The 16,795-nt window shown below is 49.0% G+C and overlaps 1 protein-coding gene across 7 annotated transcripts in view; it reads left to right on the top strand.

Moving 5' to 3' along the window:
* ltbp3 (latent transforming growth factor beta binding protein 3) overlaps nucleotides 1–16,795 on the top strand; it is a 104,329-nt gene that overhangs the window by 72,419 nt on the left and 15,115 nt on the right. For 6 of the 7 annotated variants that reach the window (XM_088608531.1, XM_088608530.1, XM_088608534.1 and 3 more), the window contains 7 exons: nucleotides 441–560; nucleotides 2,726–2,854; nucleotides 5,193–5,363; nucleotides 6,949–7,032; nucleotides 7,948–8,076; nucleotides 11,752–11,889; nucleotides 12,952–13,092. In XM_088608531.1, coding sequence (XP_088464657.1) covers nucleotides 441–560; nucleotides 2,726–2,854; nucleotides 5,193–5,363; nucleotides 6,949–7,032; nucleotides 7,948–8,076; nucleotides 11,752–11,889; nucleotides 12,952–13,092 — 912 coding nt within the window. The remainder of the gene's footprint in view (nucleotides 1–440; nucleotides 561–2,725; nucleotides 2,855–5,192; nucleotides 5,364–6,948; nucleotides 7,033–7,947; nucleotides 8,077–11,751; nucleotides 11,890–12,951; nucleotides 13,093–16,795) is intronic. The other variant, XM_088608536.1, reaches the window with a different exon arrangement.

Below are 16,795 nucleotides of genomic sequence, written 5' to 3' on the forward strand. Positions count from 1 at the left end.
TCGAAGCATTCAGTCAAAGATTAACAGATTACAGAACAGCTTCTACCTCCAATAAGACTGCTAAATAGCCGAGCTGCAGTCACCTTCAGCAAATCACCTGTAATGGCTACATTGACACACAGTTTTCACTGTATTCGGCCTGCTGCACTACTTAGACATAATGTATTGCATACACCCTGGACGCATTGCAGCTCTATGTATATTGAGCTCTGTCTTGAGTTGATTTTATTCCATTTCTATTGCATTATTATCTACAGTATTATTATGTAACCTTTCATTTTCTGATTTATACCACTCCCTTTGAGCATGTCGAAAATACATTTCATTGCCAGCAACTACTGCTGCATGCTGTATTGTTTGTGCATTTGATAAATCAACTTTGATTGATTGATAGATTGACAGGTTTGGCTTCTCCCCCCCCCTCCCCCCTCCCCATGCAGACATCAACGAGTGTGAGAGACCCTCGAACTGTCAGAGGGGCCGCTGCATCAACACCATGGGCTCCTACCGGTGCGAGTGCCCCAAGGGCTTCCAGCTGGTCAGTGGGCGTCTCTGCCAAGGTAGGCTGGTGCTTGCCATTGGTCAGGAGATATAATCACCAGTGACACTAGCGGGCACAGGGGCCGCGTCTCCCTGAGCTTAGTGTCCGACACGGTGATTGTAGTGCAGCAGAGAAAGCATGTCCCAGTCCAAATGTTCATTTCAAGCCAGCAGCCATATCGCTCTGCAACTCATAACTGGCAGCCCCATTGAAGCTCAGCAGGTGGGAGCCTGGTCAGTGCCTGGATGAAGAGACCTCCTGGTTAAAACTAAGGTTGCTGGTGGAAGAGGTATTAGTTGCGCCAGCAGGGGGCGCTCACCCTGCGGTCTGTGTGAGTCCTAATGTCCCAGCATAGTGACGGGGACACTAGACTGTAAACAGGCGCCGTCCTTCGGATGAGACGTAAAATCGAGGTCCTGACTCTCTGTGGTCATTAAAAATCCCAGGGCATTTCTCGAGAAGAGTAGGGGTGTTACCCCGGTGTCCTGGCCAAATTTCCCCCCTGGCCTTTACCCATCATGGCCTCCTAATTACCCCCCTCTCTGAACTGGCTCCATCACTCTGCTCTCCTCCCCACTGACAGCTGGGGTGTGGGGAGTGGATTGGCGCCTCATCCAGGTGGGGCTGCACACTGCTGGGGGTGGAGGGGATCCCCATTACCTGTAAAGCGCTTTGAGTGGAGTGTCCAGAAAAGCACTATATAAGTGTAAGCAGTTATTATTATTATTTCCTGTGAAAGCCCGCCATTTTCCAGCACAAACAAAACTTCCCTTCCTGCTCTTGTTTTCTGGAACCTCATCGTCCATCAGAAGGTATTGTAATGGGTTAGGGGGTGTGAGTAATTTCATGTAGGGCGTCACGTGGTAGTGATTAAAAAAAAAAAAGAGAGAAGCAGATAAAAATCGGGCTGCTGGATAAAGTTTGCCTGTCAAGCAAATCCTTAAAAAGTTAAGAACTGCACATTCCCTCTGGTCAGGAATGAAGAAACGGGAAGGCTTATTGGCACATGATTTCTTTTGTCTCTGGCAGGGCGAAGAAACCAGGCAGCAAATGTAAAAAAAACAAACTAATATTTGCTTGCAATAATTTACAGACCCCAAAGCACAACATCTACATCTATTTTGTTTAGATATTAATAAAAGTGTGAGTTATCGGATACTGTATATAGGAAAATGGGGGATGTCGTTCTTTATAAAGTAAAGATCCTGTTCAATACTAAATTTCTTCCTCAAATGGACGCTAAATGAGTGGGGAACCTCTTCCCGACTCCAAACTTGACATCACTAAACAAGCGAGAGACGAAAGCTACACACATATAATCATCCATTATTTCACCTTTATTGATCCCTCATCAATTTCCCTTCGGGATCAATAAAGTCCTATCTGTCTATAAGAAATCGGTATTTACACATTGATAAGAGAGCAGTCCCTTACCTAAAGCCTAGAGTTTAGTGCTCAGATTAACTGGTGTTCCGTTCTTACGGTCTGTCAGTTGAGGTCTGCTCTCTTGCGGTCCTGATCCTTCTCCTGTTTTTCTTTCTTCTCTTTGTTAATTACTGTATCAACATTGGTCCGGTCTCCTCTGTTGATCCCCTAAGAGCGCTGACTTCGGGATTGATACAAAATTAGCTTAGTCTTAATTGGGGGGGGGGGGGGGAGGGTAATTGCTTGGCTTGCTGGATTTTAAGACAGGAAGAAAGAGGCCGTCTTTCTGGTAGCAAAATTTTGTACAATGACTGGAGGCCTCCTGAACTCCTGTCGCACTGTGCAGCTTTCTGAAATATCCTAAACCCTCCATAGCGTAGCAACTGCTTTTTGTCCAGGAACAGGTAAAGGTGTACGTGACACCCGAAGAAGACTCCACAGCCGAAACGTTGTCTCTTTCTTTCCCTTTCAGCATGGAATGAGTTTTTATTCAGCCTAGTACAGATCTTTAACTGTGTTAATATATTCTGAAACAAGGTCCATGCGTATCCGGTTTCCAGTCCATGATCTGTACGGCTCTGTGGCCGAACAACGATGTTTAGAGACAAGAGGAGGCCACGTAGACTCTCTGCCTCCTTTGCTTGTAAGGTCTGGATCAGCTTTGAGGAAAACTGTTTTTTATATATATATATATTCTTGGTCATAGTAAAGGTGAAATCTTGGCAGCCTTGCCTTCATGTTATTTCTGTCCCCTCGTAGACATCGACGAGTGCGCGCACGACAGGAGTCTTTGCCAGCCGAACGGGCTGTGCCAGAATGTGGAGGGCAACTATATCTGCCTGTGCCATGAGGGCTTCATCAGCTCAGAGGACAAGCACAGCTGTGAAGGTAGATTACATCTGTGATCTGCGAAAAAAGACCTGCCACCTTCCCCGCTGTTTCTTCGGCTTTTGTTTCTTTATTTTGCAGCCAGGAATCAACCAGTAAATGTATTCACTCGGAACACACCATGAGTCCTTAGGCCCAGACAGCGCTGAATCAAACCTGGGTCTTGAGTCTGCCGTAGCTGGGATTCCCTGAGCAGTAGGCATTCTGCCAAAGGGGTAGGAGGAATGTTAGTCAGCCAGGGCCTTCATGGCGATTTGGTTAAACGGTGAACCGCCGAAACACATGACATCATCACTCGGTGCTACCCATCCCATAAGGCATGGCGGTGTTATCGGCTTTGTCGGGCATTCCTGATGTGACACGAAGGAGTGCAGTGATGAGCTGGGCTCATACAGCTGGGCCAATGTGTCAACTCTTGAGAATCAAAGAAGTGTCTCGGGGTGCATTCCTCACATGGAAATGAGAGGATTCAGTAGCACCTTAAGGGAGCTGATTTTTCTCGTCATACAGGAGAACAAAACCAGACGGAGAGTGGCCACACCCAGGGAGATAGAACTGTGATATCTCAGGTTAGGCACAACAAGGGGCATTTACGGAGACTGTTCAAGTAAAGAGGAAAATTAAAACTGAAGGTTGCTGTTTCTGACTGCCAGATGACCGAAGTTCAAGTCTTGTCCTCTGGCCAAACAGGATCTGCCAGTGATTTAAAAATCTATTTAATCAAGATGTAACAGGGAAAGTGGAACAGCGAAGGTTGAGGACCTAACTCGGGCAGGAAGGGTAAGATATCAGTTTGGTCCGAAACTCAGTAAGTACCTCCCATATAAATATCTGAGAGAAGATGGGTTTAATGTGTGTGAATCCTCCACAAGCAGGCTACGTGACAGGAGAATCTGTTATACCTAGATACTAACAGTCATGGATTGGAATTCCAAAAGAATGATAAAGACCTCCTCTTGATGTCCTTCAACAAACAGGCCACCATCAGCCTTCAAATCCGGTAGAGGGAAGCACTGAATTGAGGAGCTGTCTTCACTGCAAGCTAACACTTACCTTGCAAGCAACAGGTGCTGCTTCCCTATGGAGAAGGCTCAGCCCCAACGATGCTCTCCCTGTGGTGTAACCTGGTTTCTGGGGAGAATCCCAGTCGCAATGACGCTGTCCAGATCTAAACCACCCGAGGAATGCCTGCATCCTCTGATCTGCCTTTCATCAGCTGAGCCACACTCAGGTGTCCCTGCTTTTTAAAATCCCCTGATCCCAGCATCCAAGTACAGATTTCATTACACCTTTAAGAAAGCAGTAAGCTCAAAACCCTGGTCTGGTCCTTGTGAGAAGAAGTGTTTGCAGATTTTTTTTTTATCGCAGCCCTCTAAAATCACCTCCGTAACGGATCAGCATTTGAATTGATCCGTATCTTTAAACATGATTAGCTGGGAATTCATCATGCATTGGATCTATGTGTTCCCAAGCGATTAGCTGGGAAATCAAGTGTTGGATTTTCCACCCGCTAACAGGAAACATGAGCTGGCAGGTTGTTGGGGATGTTGTTTCCGTACCACTGCTCACTAAGAGAGGAACCACATTCAGAGAATTGAGAAGACATGGGTGCCCTCTTGTGGCTTGGGGGTGGAATAAACAGGCACCTTGCTACACCCCGCTAAAAGGATCCTCACCAGATCCAGTGCTAAAGACTCCCTGAAACAAATCTTCTCCTTCTGAAACCAAGACCTTTGCTTCGAGTGTAAAGAATTGCAAGAGGAAACAAGGACTACTCAGACCATGGGCAGCTGGAGAACATGCTTTTATACAAGGAGGTCACGAGTGAAGGCAAGCTAGCCAGCTTTGTAGTGGCCGCTGCTTATATGGGGGGGAAAGCAGCGGTTCGAGGATGCAGCACAGTGGATACGAGCAAGCAAACAGTCCAGAGTTGTGGTCTAACAAAGGAAGAATGAAATCCAAGTAGACTCGAGAGCGAAGCACAAGTGGAAAGGTGAAATTGAGACAAAGGTAGGCTAGGAAGCCAATAGAGTAACACACGGGAGGGAACACAAAGCTTGGGAACTCAGCTGTGGTTCAGAGCAAAATTCTATAACAGAGCCCAGAGCACTGCTAAGGTACTGGTTGCCAGGGTTACGTGATCCGACAGGAAGCCTGCTGCACCTGAGATGGGTTGGGTCATAAATGGTTCACAGGTGGAACAGGCTTCCTGTTGGATCAGATAACCCCTGCAACCAGTAGAAACTCCTCTGGATGCTGTGGCAATGCTAGCTGGGGGGCTCAGTGGTGATCCATGGGGGGGGGTGCCAGCATGACAAGCTCCTGTTTTCTTCTGCAGAGATCGAGACGGACGACGACGACAAGAAGGAGTGCTATCTGAACCTGGACGACACAGTATTCTGCGACAGTGTCCTGGCCGTCAACATCACCAAGCAGGAATGCTGCTGCACCGTCGGGGTGGGCTGGGGGGACAGGTGCGAGATCTACCCCTGTCCCGTCCACAATTCCGGTACGACCGTCTACTCCCCCCACCCTTAACTCAGCCCACTTCTGTGTGTGTGTCCAGTTTTGCAACAAGCCTTTAAAATGAATGGGGAAATATATTAAATTCAGTCTTATCAGTTCAAACGTCAGTGCAGCTTTATTTCCACCAATAACGTGCAAAAAATAAGAGACTGATACTAAGCAATGAGGCCTAATTAAATTGGTTCTGAAGCTAGGCAGTATCAAAGCTTTCTAACTTTGCTAAATTAGATCTAGTCGTGATTCTTTCTATTTAAACTTCTGTTCATCATTGAGCTGTATCAGTCACACCAGTCACATACAAAAGAACAGTATAGCAGGGTCTAGACATTCGCGAAGGTTCGGTGCAGAGGACCATCGCCGATTGCCAGATTCAAATACAACCAAGTCCAAGTTGGACGCCACATAATCTACTGCAGTTTATACTATAGTATTCAGTTTAAAAGACATAAGTAAAGCTCTTATATAACAAAACACTAATGCATTGGCTTTAAGTTAAGTAAAATAATACTGATCAACTAAAACAAACAACAGCAATCACAAATGTGTAGTAATCAGCTACAATAAACAACATGAATCCCTCTCTCTCTGCTCTGTGATCAGCATGCCCCACTGTAATGAAATGGGCAATAAAACTGTCATTCCCCACACTGCTGACACAGAACCTGGAGCGTCCATTCCAGTGCAGGCTGAGCTGCTGGTGCTGGGTTGTGGGTACTTGGGCAGGGGGCAGGGAGAGGCTCACTCGCTAACTACTACAGATTCGTCTCAGATCCATTTCTTCTGTGCAAGATCATTTGGAAGTTGAAATGAGCAACCCTTGTCTCATTTTTATCCAGCTCTGCTCTGATTCCAGCCAACCCCCCCAGTGGAGAGACCAAATCATTCATTTTGCAGACGTTGAGACCCTGCTTGCATGAACAGGCATACCCTCAGTGTTCCCATGAATAGAACGAGGACAGGCTCACCCCAGGACAAGGCAGAAGAACATACGGACCTGGAGAATATAAATGCCAGCATCTAGTTTCCGAGAAAGTCGCTGTGCTGCCTGCTTTCTTAACATAAGGGAACGGTCTAAGGTCTTTGTTTCAGTCATCGTGGAAAATAATATTATAGAAGGGTGAAATAATAATTCCCTTATGGAAAGGTGTGTAAAAAATGGTGTGCATCTGGACCAGCAGTGTGAGCCCTAATGAGCCTTCCATCCATTTTCAAATGGCATCTTCCAGATCAGGGTCACAGGGGAGCTGGAGCCTATCCCAGCAAGAAACAGGCACAAGGCAGGGTACACCCTGGACAAGATGCCAGTCCATCGCAGGGCACACACTCACCCATACATGCACTCATGCCAGGGCCGGTTTGCCCAGAAGCCAGTTAACCTACTAGCATGTCTCTGGGCTGTGGGAGGAAACCCACATGATCACAGGGGGAACATGCAAACTCCACCCAGACAAGCACCCCAGGTCCACATCTGAGCCCAGGGCCCAAGCGCTGCGAGGCAGCAACGTTTTAAACTGTGACACTGTCGTGTTCTTTCCCTGAAGCTGCTTTCCGATGCTTGTTTTCCGCAGCGGAGTTCCACTCCCTGTGTCCGATTGGAAGAGGCTTCTACATCGAGGAGAGCATCACAGAGTATGGGCTGCCAGCGCACAGAGGTAGGTTCTCGCTAAAACAAGAGATACATACACACCCCTATTTCTGTTATACAGCTGAACTTCCCCTCCGATACAAGCTGTTTTGTTTGTTTTGTCTTAGACAGCACAAAATGTATTAATGTAATTAATGTGCCCGACATGTTGATTGTTGGAGTGCACTATAGAGATCCTGCAGATTTAATTTCTCCACATAAGTGCTTCAATAAACTGCTTGTCAACAACAACAGCCACCCTTCTCAAGCATTGTGGTGGAAAATGCAAAGTCTAATTGTATTCAAACAAAAGCAGCTGTGAGCCTGGCCTGTACCTGACTGGGAAACCTCCTGGGAAAGATAAAGGTGCTGCTGGAAGAGGTGTTAGTGGGGCCAGTAGGGGGCGCTCACCCTGTGGTCTGTGTGGGTCCTAATGCCCCAGCATAGTGACGGGGACACTAGACTGTAAAAAGGTGCCGTCTTTCAAATGAGACAAATGAGGCCCTGATTCTCTGTGGTCATTTAAAAATCCCAGGGCGTTTCTTGAAAAGAGTAGGGGTGTTACCCTGGCATCCTGGCCAAATTTCCCCCCTGGCCTTTACCCATCATGGCCTCCTAATAACCCCCCTCTCTGAACTGGCTCCATCACTCTGCTCTCCTCCCCACTGAGAGCTGGGGGTGTGGGGAGTGTTCTGGCGCATCATCCATGTGGGGGTGGTGGAGGGGATCCCTATTACCTGTAAAGAGCTTTGAGTCGATTAATATTATTATTAAACATATCTTAATGGTTTTTGCCAAACTGAGCACTTCAGGGGAGTAAGCTCTCCTGAGGGCATGGGCATCTGTTGGCACACAGTAGGTGCAGTTTCAGGCTCTCTCTTCTCACATGAATGCTTTGTCTCATTCCTGCTGGGTGTTTTGGTTTCTCTCTGTGTCTTGGCAGATATCGACGAGTGTGTGCTGTTCAAGGAAGAGATCTGTAAAGAAGGCCACTGTGTGAATACACAGCCTGGGTATGAGTGTTACTGTCAGCAAGGCTTCTACTACGACAGTAACCTGCTGGAGTGCATTGGTAATTCAGTTCTCTCTATTGTGGTGTCTGAGCTGTAGTCAGAGGTAGGTGAGATGTAGCTGGTAGTTCTACCCAAAGCCACAAGAGGGCGCATAGAGGTCATCTTAAAAGGGAACTGCAAAGCTCTTTTTACATTTTGGGGTTATGATGCTTCAGCAATGATGAATGCATGTCAAACCACAATGAAACTACCAAGTACACGAGATGGTGTATAAGCTCCAGTTTACATCCCAAAAGAGACAAAGTTTCGCAGTATGTGTAATGCCATATTGCTGTCATCGCCTGCGCTTCAGAGCGAGGCAACAAAACTTCTATTGACGCAAACACAGCCCTATTAACAGTGTAAACATTCTTTAGACCAAGTGAATTTCGCTACAATATTAGCAGTAAAATATTTTCATCAAACTGGCGCATACAAGCAGACACATTTTTTAGGTACTTTTAAGCATTGGAATAAAAGAGCAACCTGCCAACTAACTAAAACACACTCATAATAATTAACATTGTTAGGAAACCATGTTTCTCATTTGCTTACAGTGACTAGTGAGCAGGGAGGGCCACTTTCATGCCACAATCCGTTTGAACTCTCACTCTCGTTCCTTGGCCCCGACCAGCGGTTTCTCAACATGGTACCAAACAGTGCCTTTACCTCAAAGAGGCTCGAGAGAGAGAAAACTGTTTCAAACATCACCCACTCTCCGCAGTCTAGAGGCAGTTTCCACCTTTATATGTCTTGCTGATCATATAAGGGGAGCTGCAGTCCTAACGTCTCACACCCGTTTAGCAAATCTCGTAACACAATCAATTCATTGACGTTTTAGAAAAAAAGACAAATTCCAAATTAAGTCTACAATCATGAACTTTGTGAAAGTACTGTAAGGTTGCCATGTTGTCGAGATTTCATGAGAGCTGCGACTTGAAGCAGCCCTTCTTGCTCACTAGTCCCTGTGATGACTAATGTACTGAGATGTGAAGCGGCCCTTCCTGCTCTCTAGTCCCTGTGCTGACTGATGTACTGAGATGAGAAGCGGCCCTTCCTGCTCACTAGTCCCTGTACTGACTAATGTACTGAGATGTACGAGGGAATAAGTACAGGTTGTGCAGCAGACATTTCACCGCAGAAATGTTCCAGCGTGATCCGCAGGCAGAGTTAACCAGTGAGGAGTATTTGTCAGTGAAACCGTCTGGAAGAGGAGAGCAGTATTTCTACTGGATTAGAAGAGCTGGATCCACAAGCCTGCTTGTTTACAGGGTCACAGGGCCGCTCCTAAACAGGAGGTTTTACAAGTTACTGTGCACAATTTACGTTCACCGTAGTTTGAAATGCACTCATCACTACCGACTTTTTCTAACCTCAAAATTTAAAAATGGCGTTGCAGCTCCCCTTTAACTTGGAAGAGGCTCGGTTCAGGGCTTGAATTCAAGGGAACACGTTGGGCACCAGGTCTGAACCATCAGATTGTTTTTATGTTTGTCTCACTACACACACTAGAAAGAAACAGCCAAAACAGAAATGAGAAAAACAAAACAACAAACAACATTCAGTTTTCTTTCTTCGAAAGTCAGTTTTGCAAGTTGTAGCTTGTGTGGAGTGTCGCAGTTTTTTTCCCAGAGCTTGTCCCCGTCTCCTCCTTCGGATACAAACATTGAGGCTCATAGACAGATCCTGCGTGAGGCTTTATAAAATCAGGTGTCCTGGCACAGTTTTCTTAGCCCTCCAGAATAAAACCCCAAATTGGGAAAACAAAATTAAAGGGGAATATTTTTCCAGATTTTGGAGCAGACATCCAACGGTGGCGAGTTTGCCCTGTTAATCACTGGAGCATTGCAGAAGAAACGTTTGCTGTTTAAGCCACTAAATGGTTCAGATAGAATTAAGACAGAGACGAGTTCCCTTCATTGATCAAATCAAACACGTCTCACGCAAGGGCAGTCATTCTGCAATCCACTGGCACAGTCTGTTTACCTCAGTGATAGCTGATCAGCTTAGCCAGTAAGAGGATCATCCCATCATCCTGAGCTTGTTGGTCGCTGGTTGGCCTGACTGCTTGCTCCCAAGCACAGGCTCCTGTCTGCCTGAGCACCCCCAGAGCTGGGCTGAGGTATCCCCGACTTTCCTTAGCGCAGCTGATTTCCAGTCAGCGACTGAAGAGTGAAACCCAAACCAGAGAGCACAAGTGAAAGCTGTGTGGGAACGCATTTAAAAGCGAAAACAGGGGGTCCTTCTTTACACAGAGGGCAGTGGGAGTGTGGAACAAGCTGCCCAGCCCTGTGGTTGAAGCCCCTACACTGGCTGCTCTCAAGACACAGCTGGGTGAGATCCTCCAGTCAGGACAGGGCCACTTTACACAAAGGGTGGTGGGAGGGGGGCCCAGCCATGTGATTAAAGCCGATACCCTGGCATCTCTCAAGACACAGCTGGATGAGATCCTCCAGACAGTCAGGACCACTTTACACAAAGGGTGGTGGGAGAGGGGGAACAAGCTGCCCAGCCATGTGGTTGAAGCTGAACTGCTTTCAAGAAACAGCTGGATGGGATCCTCCAGTCAGGACAGCAAGCTCTTCTTTACACAGAGGGGGGTGGGAGTGTGGAACAAGCTGCCCAGCCATGTGGTTGAAGCTGAACATCTTTCAAGAAACAGCTGGATGACGTCCTCAGAAAAACGAACAACTCACTACCGCACAGGTCACAACAGCCAAATCGTTAACTAGTTAACTAGGCGAACTGTCAATGAGGTGAACTTCTGATTCCGAAAAGGAAAATAGCTTTTTTCTTTCCCTTCCGGGCGTTCCTCGAAGGCAATGCAGTTTGTAGCTCAGCTATTATCCGGTCTCGGTCTCCATACCTGGAAATGATAGTAACTGGGAAAGCAGGGGAGAGCGTTGACAAGTCCAGTCAGAGAGACGGATAACAAGCCTTTCTTCTTGTCTTGTCGTCTGAGTGTCTGGGGCGATCATGCAGGGGACGAAGATTTTATTTTTTCTCTTCTGCCTTCGTTGCGTAAACCAACAGGTACAGCTGGCACTGTGCTGCGGACTCTCGCAAATTAAAGGGCTTTTCCGGCCATTCTTCCATCTGCTAACGGCTCTATCCAATTCAGGGTCACTGGGGGGCCAGAGTCTATCCCAGCAGGCGACAGGCACATGGCAGGGTACACCCTGGATAGGATGCCAGTCCATCACAGGACGCACACAGACACAGACACACACTCAGACCAGGACCAATTTTCCCAAAGCTGCTTAACCCCCCAGCCAGGATGTCTTTGCACTATAGGAGGAAACTCGTGCAAACTGATGAAGAACATGTAAACTCCACCCAGACAGCACCCCAGTCCGCAAGGCCAACCACTCCGCCCAGCTAAATGGCTTTTGAAAGGGCAAAACGTTTGGCCATGTCGTTTTTTGTTTGTATGATTAAAAGCTGTGTCAAAGATCTCTGTTTGAACACCTATGTGCTGTATAGGAGCAAGGTTAGGCTAGCTGAAAAAAACAAAACACTGGTGTTGGGGACGCCTCTGAAACGTCACTTAAAAGCCCTCTTTTACTAAGCTGGGGGTCACGGGTAGCCTGAGATGCAGGCCTGCCCCCCAGTCGACGAGAGTTGGGTCTTCCCTGCTGCGGTGCCGCGATGAAGAGGGGAGCTTGCCCTGATCGGGCGCTGTTCTGTGCCACCAGACGTGGACGAGTGCCACGACGAGTCGCTGTGTGCCAACGGGGCCTGCGTCAACACTAGGGGCTCCTTCTTCTGCACCTGCACCCCCCCCTGGGCCTCCGACTCGTCCAAGAAGAAGTGTGTGATGCCCGCGGTCGTAGGTACGTGGCAAGGGAGGAAGTCCTGTTCTGAAGGGCAGCAGACCGGTCCTGGCCGGTACACTGCAGCAGCGCGGCGCGGCTCTTCGAGATTTAGAAAGTGTCAGAAAGATGCTTATTCCTCGTCAGGGCCACAGCACCTCAGAGGCTGTCCCAGAAGCACAGGGCACAAAGTAAGGCCACCCCCTGGACGGGACACCAGTCCACCACTGGACACACATACACACACACACCCTGGACGGGACGCCAGTCCATCACAGGACACGCACACACACCCACACACCCCCTTGTCGGGATGCCAGGCCATCACTGGACACGTGTACACACACCCACGCACCCTGGACGGGACGCCAGTCCATCACGGGACACACGTACACACACCCACACACCCTGGACGGGATGCCAGTCCATCACAGGACACGCACACACCCTGAACATGCCAGTCCATCACCGGACACGCACACACACCCTGGACAGGACAGCAGTCCATCACTGGACACGCACACACACCCACACACCCCCTGGACGGGACAGCAGTCCATCACTGGACATGCACACACACCCACACACCCCCTGGACGGGACAGCAGTCCATCACCGGACACACACACACACCCTGGACATGCCAGTCCCATCACATGACACGTACATGCACCCACACAACCCCTGGACGGGACAGCAGTCCATCACTGGACACGCAAACACACCTACACACCCCCTGGATGGGACAGCAGTCCATCACCGGACACGCACACACACCCTGGACATGCCAGTCCCATCACAGGACACACACACACCCTGGACGGGATAGCAGTCCCATCACAGGATACACACACACTCACATCCCATGGACGGGACAGCAGTCCCATCACATGCCACACACACGCCCTAGACGATACACCAGTCCATCACTAGACACACACACACACCCTGGACGGGACATCAGTCCATCGCTGGACACACTTTGGGAAGTGAGTTTGGGAAGCCCCGTTCTGTGTTGTGTGCTGTTGTCTGGAGGCGATCCCCCACCCCCACCCCCTCCTAACACGGCAGGGTGCCGTTGCAGATGTGGACGAATGCCAGGACCCGGCCAACTGCAAGAACGGGCGTTGCCTGAACACCCTGGGGTCCTACTACTGCATCTGCTCCCTGCCCTGGACCCTGGCCACCGACCGCAACAGCTGCATCCCCCCCGAGGAACAGGGTGGTGAGTAAGGGCGTACCCATCTTCATATTCGAAGGACTGCCCCCCAACCCCCCCAACCCTGACCCCTCCCGACCCCTTCAGCGCGATTTTAAGCCGGCGGGTGTTGCTTAAAATGGAAAGGGACCTGTTGAAAACCGCCGCAAGACGGGACCTCCTCCTCCTCCCTTGGCCTTCATCTCCGGTCTCCCTGGGGTCTTCTTATATCACGCCTGCTGGCTTGTAGAACAGCGGAAAAGATCCGTCGGTCTTTAGCCAGTTCTTCTATGGTATCCCAGCTATGGCTCACAGCCTGCAGGTTCTCCTTCCACAGATCTCCGCCAGGTGGTTCGGGGTCTTCCTCGCTGGCGTCTTCCCCCTTCAGGAGTCCAGCGCAGGGCAGCCTTAGTGATGGAGTTCTCCCTTCTCGCGATCCGTCTCCCCCGTCTTCTCTTCCCGACGGTGGCCGTACTCTCTCGATGGCATGGGGGGGCTAGCCTTTCGTCGCCCGGAGGTAGTCCTTGTTCCGGGAGAGGCGTAGGATCCTTCCCAAGCCTGTGGGATGAAGTGTTGTGAGCTGGTTCAGATCTCCCTGCGCCATGCCCTAACGTTCTGAGCCATACCGAAGAGTTAGGGTTAGACACAGCTCTAGTATAGCTCCAGCAGGGTGCGAGTACTATATTGGGGTGACTTCTAAATGTTGTGAAGCATCCTAAAGACATTTCCAGCTTGAGTTAGTCTGTTCTGGACGTCCTTCTCCCTGGGTCTGTTTCGGGACGAACCAAGCGCTGACGATCTGAAATCCGTGCCTTTCCTGAATGTGGTTTTCCACTGATCGCGGCTCCTGGTTTAGTAGCAGAGCTCCCCCAGAGCCCCAGATCAGAGGGCGAACAGGGGTAAATTAATCCCTTAAACTACTGTAGGTGCATGTTACACCAGTCAGCCCCTTACAGCATAGACATTGCATATAACATACAATGATAAGCAAGTGTGAGGCACTTACTGTGGTTTTTCTTTTTTTAAGAACAAAAGAGGCCCAAATTAGGGAATTTAGGAACTGTAGAAACTTCTAATTGTTAAATATGTTCACTGATATTTAAATACGCACAGCAGTGAGCACCTCGCAGCTCTTCGGTCCGGGGTTCATTCTGTTCCGGACTGGGGCATCTTCCGTGTGGAGTTTGCATGTTCTTTTTTTTGGTGTTCCGTTGTTGGCTCGTCTTCCAATGGCATGTCGGGGTCTTTAAAATGTCCCAGTGTGCTTGGGCGTGTGTGCGTACCCTTTAAGAACCGATGGCCCATCCAGGGATAGGTGTTGAGTCACTGCTACTCTTACCAGGAATAAGCAGATTTCACATAATGGGTAGACACCTTTTTGAATGTGTTTCTGGCCATGTACTGTTACTCCGGTATATTTTTAAATTGGTTTCAGCAAGGCTGTGATAAGAGCATAAAAAAGGTACAAATAAGAGGGGCCAGGGTGTTCATTTTAGTGACGTGGCTGGGTGCGTGTTCCAGACTCCCACTCCTCTTAGTGTAAAGGCTCCTGCCCCCTGTTCTCACTTTTAAGTGCACTGCTCTGTGGTTTCCGACTTGTGCCCTTGTTCTTCCTGCCTGGCCCCGTGACGAGCCAGGCAGAAATCGATCGTCGCGATCCTGCAAAAGATTCGGGGCGTCAGACGAGCAGGGGATCTCCTCAGTCGGGCTGACAGAGGGAGGTCACCCGTCAGCCAATAGGTATTAACAGCAAGATGAAAACAAGAGGGACAGGAGACCTCGAATTGCGCCGTCCCCGGTTTTGGCAGGTTCCGTTCAATTTCAAGCGATCCCTGTCTGATTGAAAGAGGCGAAAGGGGTTCTTTGAAAATATGAATATTGGTACGACCCCTGCGCTTGAATAATCCATGATGGGCGATTAACGAGGGAGGGCCAGGGAGGGGGGGAGATCTAAGCTGGGGCAGTTCAGTCAGAGCAGAAGGATGAGATGATAACTGTCTCCCGAACGTTACAGGTAAGTGTGACTGACGCACACAGCTCAGCCGAGTCCCAACCACGAGGCAAATTCCGAATGTTGTCTGCAGTGTTGAGAGAAACAGGTTTCCACATCAAGAGCAGGGATCACACATTCCTCAGTCTTCCTTCCTTCCATAGTTCACACATAAGGAAACTACAGTACATCACCTGCTGCCATACGGATGGAATGACCAAGATAAAAACATATCGAATGCACACGTGAAAAAACATTGCAATGCAGAAAATGCACTTCATTGGTAGAACGTGCATCCTGCACAGTGCCCAGATACTGGAAATCTGAATGCAGTCTAAAATCCGTCTTTTAACGTTGCGGGAGTAACGTCAGTATACATTGAAATATAATGACAGATGTCTGAGATATAATGATATGCATTTTAAAAATGCATATTTGTTGATGGTCATTAACATTTGATAAATGTGTTCCAGTATGTGTTTTGGCCACTATTTGTAATGCAGGATGCAAACCGGATACCTCTTATTGATCTTTACACTGGTAAATAAATGTTGCGCTTTTACCACAATTTTACCATACTCCTGCTGTGGACTCTAGGGGGTCTCTACTCTGTTTTCACTTGCTTACTATAGTACTGGCCCCCAGGAAATGATGATGGGAAAGCCACAGAACTGTCACAAGACAATGATCAGTTTACCAAGATATCTCTCGTCTGTCTTGAGAGAGATCGTCAGCATATACACGTCTTTATCTGTCAGTTCTAAGTAGGCTAGGAGACTCTCGATAGCAGGTATCCTTGAAAATCAGATAGACAGAGGCCCCCTGACACTGTGTCTATCACAGAAGATAAGGAAAAGGCTTTATAGTGCTGTTTTTTTAAACCTGACACCAGTTCGGGCAGAGCGATGGCACTGTGGCTCAGGATCTGCGCCTGTGGCTGGAAGGTTGCCAGTTCAGATCCCGCGGCCGGCAGAGGAATCCTACCCTATTGGGCCCCTGAGCAAGGAGCAAGGCCCTTCACCCCAACTGCTCCAGGGGTGCTGTATAAATGGCCGACCCTGTGCTCTGACCCCCAGCTTCTCTCTCCCTGTCTGTGTGTCTCATGGAGAGCAAGTTGGGGTATGTGAAAAGACACATTCATAATGCAAGACATTGTATATGGCCAAAAAAGTGATCTATCTCTTGAGTTTGGACTTCAACCGTTAGGCCCTGCAGAGTGCAAAATCGCTGCGCAGAAAAGCACAGGTTTTGAGTAACTCAAAACACCCAGATTGTGACATGTGAGCAGAGCAGGAATGAGTGTGTATCAGGTGTTATACAGTATGTGGTCATGCTGCATCCATCTGCATCTGCATCCATCAAACCCCCAGAAATCAAAGAGCCTGTTGGTTTCTCTGTCCTTTTTATGACGTCACTTCGAGTCTCAGCATCAGCTCCCCCACACTGCCTCCACCCAACGAGACCGCCCCGTCTTTCCGCCCTGCACCACCTGCAGTCATCAGCGCGATCAGTTGCCTGACTAGCCAGCCGATCAGGGAGTCTGCTCGAGTGTTGTGCGCGCACATGCCTGTGGCTCGAGGAAGGGTTGTGTTTCAAGCCCCTCCTTTGATTTCGCCCTGGGGGCCGAAACACATGCCTCTTTTGCTACCCCCCCCACCCCTCTTCCACGTCCCCCATGGCCGGGGGGGGGAGGGGCTGGGGCTCGACCCAGGCGAGGCGGTCCTGCTTTTGCCTGCCCGT

Source organism: Lepisosteus platostomus, chromosome 16 (assembly GCF_059453375.1).
Source record: "Lepisosteus platostomus isolate fLepPlt1 chromosome 16, fLepPlt1.hap1, whole genome shotgun sequence".
Classification (NCBI taxonomy): Eukaryota; Metazoa; Chordata; class Actinopteri; order Semionotiformes; family Lepisosteidae; genus Lepisosteus; species Lepisosteus platostomus.